This window comes from Chelonia mydas, chromosome 10 (assembly GCF_015237465.2).
Source record: "Chelonia mydas isolate rCheMyd1 chromosome 10, rCheMyd1.pri.v2, whole genome shotgun sequence".
Lineage (NCBI taxonomy): Eukaryota > Metazoa > Chordata > Testudines > Cheloniidae > Chelonia > Chelonia mydas.
Window position 1 is genome coordinate 34,579,395 of NC_051250.2, and position 18,998 is coordinate 34,598,392.

The 18,998-nt window shown below is 53.0% G+C and overlaps 1 protein-coding gene across 1 annotated transcript; it reads left to right on the top strand.

Moving 5' to 3' along the window:
* The first annotated feature begins 1,815 nt into the window (after positions 1-1,815).
* On the top strand, positions 1,816-11,609 carry NME4 (NME/NM23 nucleoside diphosphate kinase 4). The gene is made up of 5 exons (XM_037911595.2): positions 1,816-2,109; positions 8,128-8,258; positions 9,202-9,303; positions 10,446-10,558; positions 11,187-11,609. Exons 1-5 carry the CDS (start codon positions 1,956-1,958, stop codon positions 11,305-11,307), a joined length of 621 nt encoding a protein of 206 aa, XP_037767523.1. The 5' UTR covers positions 1,816-1,955; the 3' UTR covers positions 11,308-11,609.
* Positions 11,610-18,998: the final 7,389 nt, after the last annotated feature.

Consider the following 18,998-nt stretch of genomic DNA (forward strand, 5'->3'; position numbering starts at 1 on the left):
TTTGTTGCCTCTCTCCTCATGAGTGAGACTTCCCAGGAGTGTGAGCCTGTCCCTAACATAATTACAGGGTGAGAGCAGTTTTCCAGATTCCTGTTCAACTAAATGTCTATTAATTAGGAAGGGCCTCCAACTCAGCTTCTACCTAGCTTGGGTCTTTCTTTTGTTCCCCGGGATGAAGGAATCATGCTGATATCTGTATTTCCAGCCGCTTGCATGGGAAGTTGCACAGGATATCTTCTCACATCTCTGAATCCTCACACACTTTGGCATAGTTGGCACTCTGTAGGGGGAGGCTGGCAGAGAAACACCAGGTCAGGCCTAAGATGCAGCAGTAATCCTGTGTTCTGGTCTGTTCTCAGGCTTTGCTCATTGCTGTAGTATGCGTGCCTTCCAATAGCGAGTTCAGTGATGTGACTAACAATTATCGTGTGTGAGAATGGGGTGCATGGGTACTGCCAGGAGAGAGGAGCTCGTACTGCAGCTGCCTAAAATTTAAAATCTCTTTCCAAACGTGCACAACAACGGTTAGATCCAAGCCAAGAGTCAAAGTAACCCAATTCAGCCTGTATGTGGCAATGCAAATTCTGACCCAAAGGGGGGGCCAGATAATGGAAGATACCTTCCTAGAGTCACGTGCGAAGGCTGCTCCAGGTGCCAGAGGAAGCTGCTGAGGTGAAGGCTCTCCCATCACCAGTGGCAGGACTGTGGCGCAGAACAGGCGTGCCTGAAGTGGTAAGTAAGTAGGGACAGCAGGAGTCGTGTAGAACAATCCAGCAGAGCCACTTCTGCTTTGAGGGGGTGGGGGATGTGGCTGCACTTCCTTGTCTACAGGAGCAGATGTACAGCTGCCATTGTAATGGCTCCAGGGAGGCCAGAGGGGCCACACTCCCACAGGTGTGACTGGGGGTTGTGCAGGCAAAGAATTTAGTCAAGGCCACAGCCTTTCCAAGCACCATGGCAGGTGGTCCCCACCTCTCCTCCGAATAACTTACCAGCCGTCCTTCCCCATAGTGTCTCATCCAGGTGCTGTGTTGTATCAACTCCTTCTGTACAGTCCCTCCCGGAAACACTCTGTGGGCCTTGCTGCTCTCTGCTGCTGGAGCCATGTGCACAGGCAGCCAGGAGCCACCTCCTGCTCCAGCCCTGCTTTGGCTTGTAAAGTGGGGGGAGGTCATAGCTTCCTGCCCAGGGGAGAGCCTAGTGCTGATGTTGGGCTGGGGTGGATGAGCCATGAACTGCACAGGGTCTCTCAGGGCATTGGTTGAATGACAGTTGCCCTCCCTTCCCAAGGAGGTTTGTAAGGGCTGAAGATTTCAGGGCTCCTGTCTCATTTCTCTAACCTTGGGGCAACCTGTACCCAGACTGGATTTCCTGGGCTTCCACCTGAGTTTTCTAAGGGGGAGCCTAAGCCCTTCCTGGAGGTTCTTGTGCTGTACCTATCAGCTTGGCCTCTGGCTGCAGGGGTCAGCGGGAGGACAGACCCGTGACAGCTGCTGGGAAGAGGGAGGTGACCAGGCTGAGCAGGAGTCCAGGGGAGGGAGGCCCCCGGGGCTGAATGCCTGGAGCGGGGCAGGCTCTGCTCTGGGCTTGCTGCACTCCAAGGGCAGGAGCTGAGCGCTGTGTGCCCTGGGGTGGCTGGTACCCTCCATGCAATGGGCGGGGGATCGGCTTTGGGCTCCCGGAGGCCGGTGCAGGGTGCACGTGGGAGGGAGGGACAGAGCAGCTGGGGCCGGTGCAGCCGCCTGTGGGGCTCGCGTCCGCTTTAAGGGGTGGGACGGAAACCTGACACTTCCCTTGTTCCTCACCGGGACAGGGGTGGTGCTGCGGGGGGGCTTCCCTGGCCCCCAACAAGCCCGGACTATAAACTCCAGCCTGAGAAGGCAGAGCCCAGCGGCCGGGCTGTGCCCTGCTGTCCCGGTCCGCTGGGAGGGGGAGCGGGCAGCCCGGGTCCGAGCATGGGCTTCTTCCAGCGCTGCGTGGCCAGGAGCCTCCTGCAGGGCCAGCGGAGTCTGTGCGGCTCCACGCCGGGCCCGGAGCGCCTCAAGCCGGAGGCTGCGGCGCCAGCAGCCCGCTCCCTGGGGCCTGGCTCCAGGCGTCCCTACAGCGCCGGTGAGTCCGAGCTGTGCGGAGCTAGGGACCGATCCCCCCCCCGCCCCGCGGCGCCGGGGGCTCTCCCGGACCCCTTATGCCCCCCCCCCCGGTCTGCAGCGCCCGGGGCTCCCCTGTCCCCATTCCCCCCTCCTCCCCCACCAGCTCCCATCTCTCCCCCCCCCCCCCCCCGGGTGTTTCTCCGCTCACAGATCGCACTCCCGGCGCCGAGCAGCATCAAAGCCCGGCGGAGGCCGGGTGGACTAGCTGCCCCGAGCCCGGCCGTGCGGGGGCACTTGCCCTCTGCACCCGGCGGGCCCTGAGGAAAGTGCGGGCAGGTCTGTAAACTGACAACAAAGCCGCCCGCTGCTCTGATCGCTGCCGGCCGGGGGAGGGAGACCCCCTCCTAGCCTTTGTCTCGTAAGCGCAATATCTCCACGTGCATGGGGAACACCACCCCCACCTTCCAGTTCGTTTGTTTTGGATTCCAGTCCCCCTGTGGATGTGCTTCCTCTGCTGCTTCCCAGCTGGGTCATCAGCTGGCTGGCTCTGTGATCTCACTGCCTGCAATTGCTCCCTCCCCGCGAGCCCCTTGCCCAGAGCTGCAAGCCTCCAGGCAGCTGCTGGCCAGGGGGAGGGGGCTGGCTAAAGCTCCAGGGACTGAGGCTGCCAGATCCTGCTGCTGCTTTGCACCGGGACGACCCTCTTCCACCACCAGTTCTCTGGGCCCCGCCGCCTTGGTTATAAATAGGGCTGGAATGAAATCGTCTAGAATGAAAAATGCACACGCCACCCTGCTGAGATTCTTCTCCCACGCTGTTTTATTGTGGGTTTAAACTGTAACCTGGAACAAAGACGGCAGGGCTGTTTACTTCTACGTTGTTGCTCGGAATGGCGCTGCGGGGTGGGAGGGCTTCGATGCTGAGCGCTGGTCCCTTTGTCACTGCAGAGAAAGCTGCTGGGTCTCCCTCTGGTGCCTGGGCCAAGAACGCTCAGTCCAGCCAGCCTGATCCCCCTTTGCTGGTGCCCCAGCAGCATGATCCCCCCTTGCCCTGGTCTGAGCAGGGGACCAGAATGTTTTCCAAACTTCTGGGAGGAAAGAGGAAGTACAGTATTTAAGACAGTGGAGCTCAGATACAATCAGCCCTTCCCAAGTTGTCTTGAGGGAGGTGGTGCTGGCCAAAAGGGGAAAGCTACCCCATCCTTGGACTCCCCTCTGTGTTTGGCATGTGTCCGGCAGTACCTGCTCTAGAAAATTCACGTCCTTTTTCTTTCAGCTGCTCTAGTGCTAGGAACAGCGTAAGGGCTCGGGTAGACTGGGTCCAGCATCTTCAGCAGTGTCACAACCCCCAAGCACGGCCTGGGCTGGCGGCACCTGCACCATTGCTAGGGATGCGTCTGACATGGGGCTGAGGGGCAGCCATGGGTGACAGGCTCGGTGGGTCCTACATCCCACTCTCTTCCCACTCATCTTTTCCCCGTATTCTCTCCTCCTGCTGCAAAGGCCCCTGCTTGAGAGAAGTGAGAACTTTAGTTTAAAGCTTTGGGGTCTTTCAGAAATCCCCTGTAACTTAGCAAAAGAGGGATAGATTCAAGCTGGCCAGGTATTTCATTTGGAAAGTGGGTTCTCCCCTGCAGTCCGTCTGTATGGTCTTAGTAAAATCCACTGCCCTGGGGCCGAGCATAGGCCAGGCCTGGATTACTGAAAGCATGCTGCATTAGGCTGGAACCTCTGCTTACAGTCACCAGTGGGCTGCTAGCCTGGCTCCAAGCAGTTTCAGTCCAACACCCAGCGATGGCTGCAGCTCGGCAAACAATTGGGCATCAAATAATGCGAAGTGCAAGGCCCGAAGTCAAGGTGTAGCTCTGACGTAGGCCTTGCTGCACCGTAGAACTGACCATGCGTTAGCCCTGATTACTGGGACTCATTTGTCCTGCCTGTGTGGATGGGATCAAGCTGAGATCCAGAGACTAAGGCCAGAAGGGACCATCTAGTCTGACCCAGCCCTGTGGCACTGGAGTCCCTGAGGACTGTCCACACCATGAATCTGACCGGGTTTAAGCCTGCACTCAAGTTTAGTTCTGCCTGTGTGGGTTATAGCCACATGTGGGGCAAACAAATGGGGCCGAAGGGCAGATATATCCCAGTGTCCTGGTTCCCCGTTCCATGGTCAAAGCACAGAACCATGCTGCTGCCTCCATCAATTCTCCCCCTACTTTACAGTGGAGATGAGAGGAGCCTCCGGCTTGGTCTGCCTTTACAAGTGATATCGACTGAGCTATGATGGTCAGAGCGTGAATAAACCATGTAGCTATGCTGACCTACCCCCTGTGTAGATGCAGCTGTGTTGAGGGCAGAGTGTGTCCGTCGCCAGAGCTAACTTCGGCTGGGGAGGTGGTGTTCCTACATCCATGGAAAAACCCCTTCCAGGGGGGCAGGCTACATCTGCACAATGGGGTTGTGCTGGCAGAGCTATGCTGCTACGTCCATGTGGGGTCTTCCTGTCCTGTCCTGGACCATTGTTTAGTGTTGCCAGTTCAGAGGAGTTGCCCCGGGGTGGCTGACCTGATCCTTTGTTGGCATACAGCCTGTAAAGTGTGTTGGGACCCCACAACTTAATGCAAATCACGTACATTTTGTGTAGCCCCTCGCAGGTGGCTGGAGAGAACACCCAGCCGAGTCCAAGCCCACTCAAAAGGCTCCTGAGTCCTGTCTCCCTCTGCTAAGATGGGGGCTGCTCATCCTTCAGCACCTGGGAAGAGATTGCGGGCTGGAGCGAGATCTAAAGAGTTGTGTCCCTTCCCCATGGGACTGGCTAAGCCCAGGCCTGGCCTTTGGGAGTCTGGTTAATACTAAGGGGCTGAGGTTGGAAACAGATGAGTCCCCTGAGGCCTCCAGCTTGGTTGGTTCCAGTTAGCAGATAGCTGAGCCTCAGCTGTCTGAAAGGGGAGAGGTGGGATCCCTTTTGCTTGCTAGATGGGGGGGGAATCCTGCAGAAAGGTGTATTCTCATATCCTGGGGAATGGCTAGTGCTGCCTGTGTGCTCCCTGCTGTACAATACACACAACTCCATCCAGGCCCTCTCCCAAGCACTCAGACCCATGGGACAGGAGGTCTCAAGCAGCTGGGGTGGAAATCACTAATATGCTCCCCTCCCCCCTGACACTGCAGGACTCAGGGAAGAGAGGAAGGGTGCTGGCTTGGTGAGGTGGGGTAGCTGGGTCACCCCATGCAGCAGCGGCAGCAGGGAGTGAAAAGTCCCCTGTGAGACAGGAGTGGGAGAAGGAAATAATTGGGCTGCCCAGACTGGTGGAGTAGGGGCAAGGCAATGGACCAGGATGGCAGAGCTGAAAGTGAAGAATTCATACTGGAGGGTGGGGGCGGGCTATGGGCAGGCAGTGATCTGGGTGGGAAGGAGGCTGGGGTGGTGTCTGCAGCTGTGTGTTGGAGGCTGGCACTGTGGCTCCTGCTTGGTAGCTCTTCCCACAGATGCTGCAGGCTGTGATGCTCCATGCTTCCCCGCCTGGCTCGGGAGCACTTTGCACAGTGGATTGTTTCTCCCAGCTCCCTGCGGCCTTGACACAGCTCCAGCCCCAAGCCCAGCCCACTGCTAGCTCAGCCAAAGCAGCTAAGAGCAGCCATCCTCTGCAGCAGCATCCCAGTGGGGCAGGGGCTGAGCTGAGCAGGGAGTGGGGGAGCGCAGAAACCATTCCTCAGGCTGAAGACCCTGCAAACTCCTGGTAGGCCCAGGGGCTTCCTGCACATGTCTCCTCTCCCCACCTGGCTCTTGCCTGGGGAGCTCCAATTGTAATGCATTATGGGTCTGTCCTATTGGATCCAGAAATCTTCTCTCCTGCCTGGTCTATGCTCCCCACCCAGCAGAGAGTCACCAGCAAAGAGGAACTGAGCACCAGCTGCCTCCACCCCCGACCCCCACCTGTGTCCCCTGGCTGAGCCAGGCCCTTCCAGCTAGTCCAGTGGCTGCAGGATACAAGGCATCGCAGCCCTCAGTAGTTCCGGCTGGCGACAAGGAATTTGGCGTAGGGATATGCTGTAGTTCCAAAAGGTGAAGTGTGTGGGTAGGTGAAGATGACCCAGCTGGGGTGGTGTCCCTCGCTGCTAGCACAGAGCAAGAGCAACTCTCCACTCTGCACGCCCCATGTCCCTAGGGCTTGCTCTGCAGGAGCCTGGGGCTGACGCTGAGCAGAAGCGAGAACTGTGGGAGGGGGGCTGCTAGCGCTGCTGCCTGTGCCCTGACCTGGTCTCTGCCTGTCGGCTGCAGCCTGAGCAGCCCAGCCCCAATTGCACCTTGTGTGGTCACAGGCTCGTGGCTACTCTGGGAGGGGAATGTTGCATTTGAGGCAGTGTGGCCTAGTGGGTGGAGCACTGGATAGGGACTCAGGAGATCTGGTTCTATTCCAGGTTGTGCGACTGGCTGGCTGGGTGACCTCGGGCAAGTTACTTCCCCATCCTGTGTCTTTCCCCCTCTCTAAAATGGAGGTGAGGATACTGCCTTGCTTTGAGAGCTGAGGCTCCTTTTCCTTTCTGATCACAGTAACTGTCTCCGCCCACGCTCAACCACCATGAGCCTCCCCGCTTTCCAGACAGGCCAGCAAAGGGCACAAGGCAGAGGGGGGTGTCTCTTGGCCAGGCAGTGCCCTTCCCTGGCACCTGCCATCTGAGGAGCTAAAAGCCCTTTGCAGACACTAATGAAGTCAGCCTCCCAGCCTGGTGGGTCAGTGTCATTCTCCTTATTGTGCCGATGGGGAAACTGAGGCACAGAGTGGAACCTTCCCGCAGGTCAGTGACAGAGCTGGGGAGAGGGCCCAGGGATCCTGACTCCCAGGTCTGTGCTCTACCCGCTGTACATCACTTCTGCAGGTCAGTGCCAAGGCACTGCCTGCCTTTTCTAACAATGAGCCACCAAAGCTCTGACCCCTGTGCCTTTGCACTGACTGTGGGAGAGGCCTGCCCTCTGGCTCTTGGGTGACTGAGCCCAGCTGCCAGAACTGGGACTCCTCACTGAGCAGGAATGATGTTTGCATCCTGTACTCTGGTTGGGCTGCTGCCAGGACAAGCCGATCACAGGGTATTGACTGCAGAGCAATGTCAGCAAGGCTCCAGGCTGACATTGGAGGCGGCATTACTGATCTGCTGATGCCCATGGGCAGTGTGCATCGTGCTGCCCAGTATCCCAGAGGATTGTCCATTCTGCATCTACCCATTGGTCCTGATAGTCTGGCATCCCGCTTCCTTCAGAAGGAGGTGGGAGCCTTGCAGTACACTTGAACAATCGGACAGTGACAAACAGGTGGGGAGTGGGGTTAATTCCCCTGAGCCCGCTGCTTGGCCAGTCCTTTCATTAACACCCATGAGATCTGTGCTGATGATTACTGAGTGCACTGTGCCCAACACTGTCTCTGCCTTGAGACAGGTTTGCTGGGAGGCTCTAGGAACAGGTGTTGATCTTCCAGATCCTGTGTTCTGAGCCCCTGCAGGAGTTTCTGATCTTTGGCCCCGCATGCCCACTCTCTTCATGTGCCAGCGAGGTATTGATGCTGTGCCTATCACCATGGTATCTGAGTGCTTGGGCTTGTCCCTCTGCTGCTGCCCCAGGGGGATTTTTGAAGAGCTCAGACTCCTTAAATTGTTCCCAATCCTCAGTTGTGAGAGATGCCAAGCACCCACAACTCCCATTGCAGGACCAGTGGGTGCTCAGCACCTTGTGGGAGCCAACCCTGTGAGAGAAACCTACCCACCCTGCAGTTCCCAGCTGGGGCCAGGCAGCAAAACCCAGGCAGTGCTGGGATTGTTGGGAATCCTCCCCGAACTTCTGGCTCCTCTTGCCGGCACCACGGGTCTGAGCAGCAAAACCAGCTGCAGTGTGAAATCAATAACTCCTGCTCCCTGCTCAGGTTGGGTCCTTGCAGGGCTCCCTGTGCAGCTGCTGGGAGAAGGATGGTGCCCAGTCTCGCTGTGTTTGTGGACGGGTGACCTGGGGTGTAACCTTCCCTTCTCCCTTTCTTGGTGCCCATCAGGGATCCCTGGGATCCAGGAGCGGACGTTGGTGGCGGTGAAGCCGGACGGAGTGCAGAGGAGGCTGGTCGGTGATGTGATCAAGCGCTTTGAGAGGCGTGGATTCAAGCTAGTTGGCATGAAGCTGCTCCAGGTACCTGCTTGTCACATCCCAGAGGACAGCCTGGTTCTCTGTTCTGGGGTCAGGTGACTGGAGACCTGGACAGACCAGCTAGATGGCGGGGAACGTTAAAACATGGCCTGGGCTTGTGTGTTGTTGGAAGTGAGGCACTATCAACGCTGGCCTGAGCCAGGCCATGCTGGCAGGAGCTGTCTAACCTTCCCCAAGAGTCACAGCTCAAACCTGGCCCTCAGCACCCCCTGTTGGTCCAGTCTGGAGTGTAAGTGTGTCTCCTGACGCATCCTGCAGCTCTGGCCCTCCCTTCCCTGACGGCTCTGGCCCTCTACACTCTACTATTGAAGGCTTGAGCCTCACCCCCACATCCCCCGCAACATCTCCCGCTGCATCGTTGGGCCTCCATTATTGCAATCCTGCAATCCCCAACTCTGTCGTTGCCCCTAAATCCTGGCTGGTTGCCCGCTGCTATTCCAGTTCCAGGCTTTCTGAGCCAGAGCCAATTGCCACTAGTGTGCTGTTTCATGGTATGAATATAGGCCTGCTCGGGCTTAGACTGAGTCCTCCAGGCTCATCTCCTTGGTGATTTAAACCAGACTCTGCTGGGGTGGGAGTCCAGTCCATTAACCCTTTGTCCACTGATCGCTAGGTCCCCACTACACCCCTGGGATCCGCAAATGGAGGCTGGGGCAATGTAAATGGGGAGACACCCCGTTGGTTGGTGCCATGAGCCAAGGAAGAACTGAGTTTGTTTGTCCTCTGGCTCCTGCCTCTGCAGCTCCCCCAGAAATCTGGGTAGAGCCACTCTCTGCACAGGGAAGGTGCAGAGGAAATGCTGACTGCCGGGAGCTGCTGAATGAACTCTCTCTTCTAGCCATAGGGAGGGGGCATTGATTTCCCACTGGATCCTGTCTTGGGCTCAGGGCTTGCTTCTCACTTTGGGGTCCCCCCTTCCTTCCAGGCCAATGAGGGGATCCTGGCAGAACATTACCATGAGCTGCGGAGGAAGCCCTTCTACCCAGCACTGATCCATTACATGACCTCAGGCCCAGTGGTTGCCATGGTAAGGCTGCGTATGTGCGTGTGTTTAGGGGCAAAGGGTGTGGGGGAAGGGTGGGGTGGGTTAAAGGTGATGGGTGGGAATGGGAATGTAGATTTAGGACATTAACTTTAGTTTCATCGTTGATTTCTCTCAATGAAAGGGAATCTTCCAACACGTTCTGTCCTGGAATCCATATTCTCTGGGGCTTTGGTTTCTAAAGTCACTTTGTTCAACATCAGATCCAGTGCTTAATTTGTGCTGAGCCCCGGCACCTCTGGGCCTGGCAGTTCAGAGCCCCGGCACCTCTGGGCTTGCTGTGTCAGTTATGAATGTAAAACAATTGCTTGAGCCCCAGCATCTCTTTCATTACAAATTAAGCACTGCCCAGGTCCAAGTGGAGAAGGCTCCCCACCCAGTGCAATACAGGGGACCGTATATTGGGTGGAACTGGGCCCTTCCCTTGCTGTGCTGGAAACCAGCACCTGCCCTGCGTGAGCGCGGGAATCGGAAAGTGAGGTTGACCAGCCTCGTGTGCCCTCCCCAGCTGAGTGACACTTTAGTGCAAACATCATGAAACCCCCTTGCTCCAGTGACCTGCGGAGGGGCTTAGGATCACGGTGGGGGGAGAAGATGATGAGCCTGTGCTGACATCAGTCCCAGGTGCAGCCCCTCCCCCCGGCCCAGGCCTTGGTGCTTTGACACTCGCTCAGCCCTTTTGGCTTTGGCCTCCGTTCGTTTTTTCCTCCCTGCACGTCACTCTGTCTCTGTCCTCTGCTCCACTCCCCTCCCCCACAGAATCAGCGCTCACAGGGCCAATGCTGCCAGTGTAGGCCCAGGACTCTGCGCTGTGGCTCAGCTTGGCGTGGCCCTCCCCTGCCTTGTGCCTGGCTGGCTGCCCCACTCTGCTTCTTTCACACCGGGCAGGAGGAGTCTGATGGGACTGAGGAGCTCAACATGATCCCAGGCACCCCAGCCTTCCCCAGTACCCCCCCCCACACTTCTGCAGGGCCCAGTCAGCCTGCATAATGGCCCTGAGATCAGTCCTGAAGGGGAGACCCAGTTTGGCTGCTGGAGCAGAGTTCTGTCTCCCCAGGGTGGTTGTGCAATGGGAGTTTCTGTGCAGCTTGCCCTGTCTCAGCTCACAGAGCCTGTGTGTATTGCAGGTGTGGGAAGGTTACAATGTGGTTAGGACTTCCAGGGCCATGGTAGGAGATACCGACTCCGCTGAAGCCAAGCCTGGGACGATCCGGGGAGATTTCAGCATCCATGTCAGCAGGTACAAATCGCACCGAGCCAGCCAGCCAACTAGCTCCACCATGCTAGGCAGTGTCATAGAATCAATCAAGAATCAATCACAGAATATCAGGGTTGGAAGGGACCTCAGGAGGTCATCTAGTCCAACCCCCTGCTCAAAGCAGGACCAATCCCCAATTATTGCCTCAGATCCCTAAATGGCCCCCTCAAGGATTGAACTCACAACCCTGGGTTTAGCAGGCCAATGCTCAAACCACTGAGCTATCCCTCCCCCCATGTGCCATGCTTGGCAGTCCCACAGATCTGAACCTCCTTGGCAGCACCCTGGCATCTGAGACAGTCTGTGTCTTGAGCCTCCTGTAGACCCATCCATGGACAGCATTACTGTAGAGGGCTGGTTGCCCCATCCCAGTGGCATGGGGTGAGGGGAGAGTACTCACAGGGGGGTAGCTAATGAAACTGTGGGGAGATGCTGGGGGGGACTGACGTAACACTTAAGTGACCAAGGCTATGACATGGGCATATTGCCCATCTGTGGTGGCTAGAGGCAAGGGGAAGGGTCTTGGCTGCAGGACCATGTCCCCAAGGGCACCCAGGTTCTGCCCTTGAGGCTGCCTGTCTGCCTTATCACGTGTTTCTCTTGGCTGCAGGAACGTTGTTCATGCCAGTGACTCTGTGGAGACGGCCCAGAGGGAGATCAGTTTGTGGTTTCACAGCAGCGAGTTGGTGGACTGGGACTGCTGTGACTACAGTAACACTTACCAGCTCTGAAGGCCTCTTCTGGCCGCGTTGCCTGGCCCAGGATCTACTACCTCTGACAGCGTTGCCTTTCTGTAGCTCCTTGGGGCCCAGCGAGTATGCCACAGATCCTGACGCTGCAGAGTGGAGGCCACGCTTCCTTTATGTCGACTTTACTAGAGGGGGCCGCACCTCCCTTCTCAGACGTGGCAGACTCGCCCCTCTTCTCACCGTAGTGCCAATAAGCCCTTGGAGATCTGATATACATGAAGGAAGAACGATGGGGTTAAGTCCTTGAAGGATTCACATTAAAACTTAATTTGTTACAAATGTGACTCTTGTTTCCCTTCCTCTTCTGTTTTCTTGCCCTTCTTGGGGGGTGAGGATGGGAGTGTCTTGTGGGGCCAGCAACCCACCTCTGTTGTAATATGCCATGTAAATGGAGTAGCCATGGGGCAACCCAGTCCAAACCACTGATTTTTCCCAGATCCATTACTGTGGAACAATCTGGGGTAGCTGGGTGGATGGCACTGTCCCCCATATCTCTCAGTATATGGGCAGTTGATTTGAGCTTGGCAATGCGCCCTAGTGGTTGGACAAAGAGGCTAAGCAGGAGAGTTGATAGGGCTGAGCCTGGTGGGATTCTGCAGGTGGGCTGTGGATGAGGAGAAGCAGCTGCCTGTCCTGACGCTCTGGGAATCTGTCTGGCGGCGAGCAGAATCTTTGGGGGGACAGCTCCATCAACGGGATCCAACAGGTTCCACCATCCTCCTCCAGAGCTACGAGATCACCCGTCTGTGCATCTGTGCCACAGCCAAGTGGATATTGGCCACCGTTAGATGCTGCTGGTGGTAGTTTGCCACAACCTTCTCAGTGACCTAGTCTAGCAAGGAAAGATTTATAGTCAGGCGGTAACTAAAGAGATAGTTTGGGGTCTGTGGATCTTCTCATTCCAAGTGTTGGCTGGACTAACACATCCTCTAGGCCCCCTGGGCAGTTGCTCTTCTTAAGTAATACATTGACCACACCAGTGCAGAATGGGCCCAGGTGTATTTCATTTGACTTCACAATCCACAAGGGGCACAGACATCCCATAGTGCTTCCAGGGCCTCTACCACTCTGACTCAGGAAATGCTAACGGGGGTGGTATGGTGTTTGTCTGTCCTGTTGTGGATTCTGCTGCTTGGGCGCTCAGAGACCTTTGCTGATTTTTTTCCCCCCAAATTCAGTATGATAGCAAATTTTTGCATTGGGTGATGCTGAGCTCGGAGGTGTAGCAGTGTGGCCTGGTGGTTTTACTGTTGGTACGGTTTGGCTGCTCAGGATTTTTCCGTGGCTATGGTCGAATGATAATAAGCTGTCTTGTCTTCTCATGAACTGTTGGTAGGCTTTTATGAACTCCTTGTGTCATAGGGGATCTGATGCTGATGAAGATTTCGGCCATCCACATATAGGCTGGAGACTCCTTTGTCTTACCCACAGTACCCTATGTTCACATTTACTATGGGCTACACACCCACATTTTGAAGAGTGCAGCAGCCACCCACTCCATAGTAAGTGAAGATTCGGTCATCCACTTGTCCCACTATCCCACTGTGACTACAAAGACTACAGTATCTCATAGCGCAGGAGCTCAAAAGCTACCAGCAGCCTGGGACTTTCCTGCTAGAGAAGTCCCCTCTCCCCCTGAATCATGCTGCCATGACGAAGATGATCAGGGGAGCTCTTGATGTAACCTACTTGCTGATATTGTTTAAATTGATGATAGTGTCCAGAGGCTCCAGCTGAAATCAAAGCCCCTTTGTGCTGGGCGCTGCGCAGATCCATAGCATGGGACAGTTCCTGTCACTGAGTGCTCACAATCTAAAGTTTACAACACAGAGGCAGCAGCTGGCAAAGCGCTCTCTGTGTCGTTCCCTTTTCCTTCGGACAGAAAGGAGTCATCCCCCAATCAACGTCCACAACAACCTAAACCCCGTAACCCTCCAGGCCTGTTGAGTGGGCAGTGCAGCAGAACTGAGTCTGTCCAGGTGGGATGGGAGTTCTGATCCATGCTGCTGATTAGCACAAAGTGTAGCTGGGGCGGGAAAGGGAAAATGCTGCTGATTTCAGGGGTTGTGGTTTGTAATGCCTCTTAGAAATCTGTGGCACAGGCACTGCCTGGAAGGGCCTTCTTTGGGGTGGAGGGTTTTGATGCAAATAAATAAAATATCTTACCTGTAGTATGCAGTCCTGACACCCTCCTACATCCACCATCCCATGATGGGCTGAAGAGCCCACCTTCTTTTCCCCTCCTCCTTGCACGGCCTGGAAACCCCATTGTACCTCCCGCTTTCACTCTCCCTCGAGTGACTGTGAATTCCCGCCACACGTGCTCCACAGACCTCCTCCATGCCACAAATACTGGCCACAGACCCATGAGACAGCAGGGTAGAAGTCCTGCTTCCTTGTGCCTGAGACCGCAGCCAGCATCTGTCACTGCCAGAGTGCAGGCCCACTCAGGTCAATCAACAAGTCATGTGATATAGACTGAAGAGGTTGGATGCACCCAGTGTGTCTCTTATTCCTCTATCCAGTCCCTCTGGGTCCTGTGTATTGCTCGAGCAATCAGTTGTGTTCTGCCTGCTTGCAATTACATTCTGTCTCCCAGTAGAGGCTGGCGGGGGGGTGCATGATCTACAGCTAAATACCATACTAATGGAGATCATACACCCAGCAGAACAGAGGGATGGCTTTCTCTGGGGATCAGTGAGGGGCTCCAGCCCACAGGTGGAGAGAGGGAAGGTGTTGGGTGCAGAGGCAGGTCTGGTGCTAGAACTGCAAATTTCCTGTCTTCAACCATTTAGGCTTTTATTTGAACATCTATTAGAGGGTCTCAACTGTAACTTTCTCACCTGGGGATTGAGCTGCATTTGCCTTCTGCACCCCAATCCTATAAAACAATGCAAATCCTTTGGAATCTGATTGCAGTGTTCCTTGCCATTTGCTGCGACTCAGACTTCAGTAGCATCAGCAAATCCTCTTTTCAAAACCCATCCACCGCCTTTGAAATTCTCAGTATTCTCCAGCCTCTGAATATCGCTTATTCACCCTGACAGCATTACGTTCTCAGAACTGCAGCAGTTAGTTAAGCATTACCTCTGTGACATTACTCAGGCTACAGTCTGGACTGATGGACAGCTGTGTCACCTCAATTCTCCAATCTGGGGTGCTTTTTACACTGCTATGCTGTGAGAGCAACCACTCCTGGCCTGCTGACAGATAACCTCCAGCATTCAAAACCATTCCCAGCTGAATTATAAGAGCTCTTCTGGCCAGCCACTCCTGAATTATATTGCAGAGCAACATCAGCAAACTCCCAGTCCCAGACTTGGCCCCAGAAACATGCATTTTGTACTGCCTAGCTCTCTCCTTCTGGACAATACAAGCTCATAGAAAGTCTATCATTTCATTATCAGATAATGATATGCACAAACCCTCTCAAGGATAGGTCATCTCAAGTGGAGGTTCCCCCACACTTCAATCCAAACACACTGGTTTAGATAAGACAATAAAACAAAGTTTATTAACTATCGATAGATAGATTTTAAATGATTACAAGTAATGAGATAAAAAAGTCAGAATTGGTTACAAAGAAAATAAAAGATAAAATGCAAACTAATATCTAACTTAGAAAGCTAAATGAATTAAAAGCAAAGGTTTTTCTCACCACCTGCTTTTTGCAGTTGTCATAACCATACAGCTAAGGGTAGCCTAGAATTCCTCCTTACCTGTAAGGGGTTAAGAAGCTCAAATAACCTGGTTGGCACCTGACCAAAAGGACCAATGGGGAAAGAAGATACTTTCAAATCTTGGTGGGGTGGAAGGCTCTGTTTTGTGTGTTCTCTTGGGAAGTAGAGAAGCATCAGGTCAGAAAACTCCTTCTCCTATAAACCATCCTAAAAGTTTCTCATATTACAAAAATTGTAAGTAAAAGCCAGGCAAGGCGTGTTAGATTATCTTTTGTTTTGCTTGTGAATTTTTCCTTTGCTGGAGGGAGGTTTATTCCTGGTTTTTGTAACTTTGAAACTAAGCCTAGAGGAAGTTCTGCTGTGTTTCTGAATCTTTTGTTACCCTGTAAAGTTATTTTCCATCCTGATTTTACAGAGGTGATTTTTACCTTTTTTTAAATAAAATCCTTCTTTTAAGAACCTGACTGATTTCTCTATTGTCCTAAGACCCAGGGGTTTGGGTCTGTGATCACTTTGTAACCAATTGGTTAGGATATTATTCTCAAGCCTCCCCAGGAAAGGGGGTGTAAGGGCTTGGGGGGGAAATTTTGGGGGAATAGGAACTCCAAGTGGTCCTTTCCCTGATTCTTTGTTAAATCACTTGGTGGAGGCAGCGTACCCTCCAAGGGCAAAGAATTTGTGCTTTGGGGAAGTTTTAAACTAAGCTGGTAGAAATAAGCTTAGGGGGTCTTTCATTCAGGTCCCCACATCTGTACCCTAGAGTTCAGAATGGGGAGGGAACCCTGACAGTAGTCTTTACTAGAGGGAAACCTCCCAGCTAGGACCCCTCCCCCAGTTGTGTTCTTTCAGGTGCTGTTGATGTTGTGATCAGAAAGAAAGGGAGGAGAGATTTAATTTGCGTTGTGTGTTCTCTATTCTTATATCTTTCTCTTCTCTTTGAGGATCCTCTCTAACTGGGCTTCAGGTGACAGGAGGTCTGGGGAATGGAAACCCCCAGCTGTTTCTTTGCCAATATGTACATTTCTCACCCATACCCTTCTTCCTGCCAAATAATGGCTGTTTGACTACGTGATCGTCCGTGATAGTCTATTTGATTATGTTGACACCTGGCTGAGGTGGTGGCTAGCCTTTTTTCTCTGGGGAAATGGTCGGAAGCTGTTTTTCTAAATTTGGAACATATTCAGCAATGTTATACAGTAGAATCTTAAAACTTTACGGACAGTGTTGACACACATTTTATCAGACAATAATGTTCAGCAGATTGGGTTTTCAAATGATACCTCATAAGGTATACTTTATGCAAAATTTATCATAGTCTTGGAAAAAAGGTGAAAATAAGAATATAGACTGTCACACCTACCATGCCTGAATCCACACTAACTATCCTCTAGCAAATTACTTTTCCAGGGGTTCTCCCTCCAGCCCTTGCCACGGCTTCTAAGCTTTCCCCAATACTACACAGTAAACTCACTGCTCTGTAGTTTCTTGGTTTGACTCTTGCCTTTGGAGTTATCTGTCTGCTGTCCAGTCCCTCCAAGACCTCTCTAATGCACTTTAACCTAGTGTCTGTTGCTGTGAAGGTTCGCCCATTTCCCCTCTTGGCTTCTTTACAGCTCATGTGGGCATGCAACCCAGAACTGCTGCTTTAAGAACAGCTAAACTTTGTATAACCCATCCTATTATCAGTACCCTGCCTAGCTCCCCTCTGAGAATCTGATCCCTGACTTTGTTATATTTCTTCCCATCTCCTCAGAAAAGACAAAAGCAAAGTAACTGTTTAACGATGTTCGTTCTTTATCCCCCCACACATGGTATCCACTTTCATTTTTAATTGGCTTAATGGTTCCTTTTATCCTTTGAAGAAAGATCCTTTTGGGCTTATTTGTGTGTGTTCTGTAGTTTGCTTTTCATTATTTCTTTTTCTACTCTAATTTTCATCCCTTCTTCTCTTATGCCTGGTCTACACTATGAGTTTGTTGGATTTAGCAGCATTAAATCGAATTAACCCTGCACCCGTCCACACAATGAAGCCATTTTTCTCAACTTAATGTGCTCTTAAAATCGATTTCTGTACTCCTCCCCAATGAGGGGAGTATAAAAATATCGCTCGGACATGGAGGAGTGAAAACAGGAAGGCCAAATCACACCTGGAGTTGCAGCTAGCAAGAGATGTTAAGAGTAACAAGAAGGGTTTCTTCAGGTATGTTAACAACAAGAAGAAAGTCAAGGAAAGTGTGGGGCCCTTACTGAATGAGGGAGGCAACCTAGTGACAGAGGATGTGGAAAAAGCTAATGTACTCAATGCTTTTTTTGCCTCTATCTTCACGAACAAGGTCAGCTCCCAGACTACTGCACTGGGCAGCACAGCATGGGGAGGAGGTGACCAGCCCTCTGTGGAGAAAGAAGTGGTTCGGGACTATTTAGAAAAGCTGGATGAGCACAAGTCCATGGGGCCGGATGCGCTGCATCCGAGAGCGCTAAAGGAGTTGGCGGATGTGATTGCAGAGCCATTGGCCATTATCTTTGAAAACTCATGGCGATCGGGGGAGGTCCCGGACAACTGGAAAAAGGCTAATGTAGTGCCCATCTTTAAAAAAGGGAAGAAGGAGGATCCAGGGAACTACAGGCCAGTCAGCCTCACCTCAGTCCCTGGAAAAATCATGGAGCAGGTCCTCAAGGAACCAATTCTTGAAGCACTTAGATGAGCGGAAAGTGATCAGGAACAGTCAGCATGGATTCACCAAGGGCAAGTCATGCCTGACTAATCTAATTGCCTTCTATGACGAGATAACTGGCTCTGTGGATGAGGGAAAGCAGTGGATGTGTTGTTCCTTGACTTTAGCAAAGCTTTTGACATGGGCTCCCACAGTATTCTTGCCAGCAAGTTAAAGAAGTATGGGCTGGATGAATGCACTATAAGGTGGACAGAAAGCTGGCTAGATTGTTTGCTCAATGGGTAGTGATCAATGGCTCGATGTTTAGGAGGCAGCTGGTATCAAGTGGAGTGCCCCAGGGGTCTGTCCTCGGGCCGGTTTTGTTCAATATCTTCATTAATGATCTGGAGGATGGTGTGGATTGCACCCTCAGCAAGTTTGCAGATGACACTAAACTGGGAGGAGAGGTAGATATGCTGGAGGGTAGGGATAGGATACAGAGGGCCCTAGACAAATTAGAGGATTGGGTCAAAAGAAATCTGATGAGGTGCAACAAGGACAAGTGCAGAGTCCTGCACTTAGAATGGAAGAATCCCATGCACCGCTACAGACTAAGGACAGAATGGCTAGGCAGCGGTTCTGCAGAAAAGGACCTAGGGGTTACAGTGGACGAGAAGCTGGATATGAGTCAACAGTATGCTGTTGTTGCCAAGAAGCCTAATGGCATTTTGGGATGTATAAGTAGGGGCATTGCCAGCAGATCGAGGGACGTGATCGTTCCTCTCTATTTGACATTGGTGAGGCCTCATCTGGAGTACTGTGTCCAGTTTTGGGCCCCACATGACAAGAAGGATGTGGAAAAATTGGAAAACATCCAGCGGAGGGCAACAAAAATGATTAGAGGACTGGAACACATGACTTATGAGGAGAGGCTGAGGGAACTGGGATTGTTTAGTCTGTGGAAGAGAAGAATGAGGGGGGATTTGATAGCAGCCTGCAACTACCTGAAAGGGGGTTCCAAAGAAGATGGATCTAGACTGTTCTCAGTGGTAGCAGATGACAGAACGAGGAGTAATGGTCCCAAGTTGCAGTGGGGGAGGTTTAGGTTGAATATTAGGAAAAACTTTTTCACCAGGAGGGTGGTGAAACACTGGAATGCGTTACCTAGGGAGGTGGTGGAATCTCTTTCCATAGAAGTTTTTAAGTTCAGGCTTGAGAAAGCCCTGGCTGGGATGATTTAGTTGGGGATTGGTCCTGCTTTGAGCAGGGGGTTGGACTAGATGACCTCCTGAGGTCCCTTCCACCCCTGATATTCTATGATTCTATGAAAACGTTTCAA

Coding starts and splice junctions, on each gene's coding strand:
- NME4 (XM_037911595.2), top strand. CDS start 1,956: ATGGGCTTCTTCCAGCGCTGCGTGGCCAGGAGCCTCCTGCAGGGCCAG. Junction 2,110..8,127: donor CAGGCGTCCCTACAGCGCCG/GTGAGTCCGAGC, acceptor GGTGCCCATCAG/GGATCCCTGGGATCCAGGAG. Junction 10,559..11,186: donor TTCAGCATCCATGTCAGCAG/GTACAAATCGCA, acceptor TCTTGGCTGCAG/GAACGTTGTTCATGCCAGTG.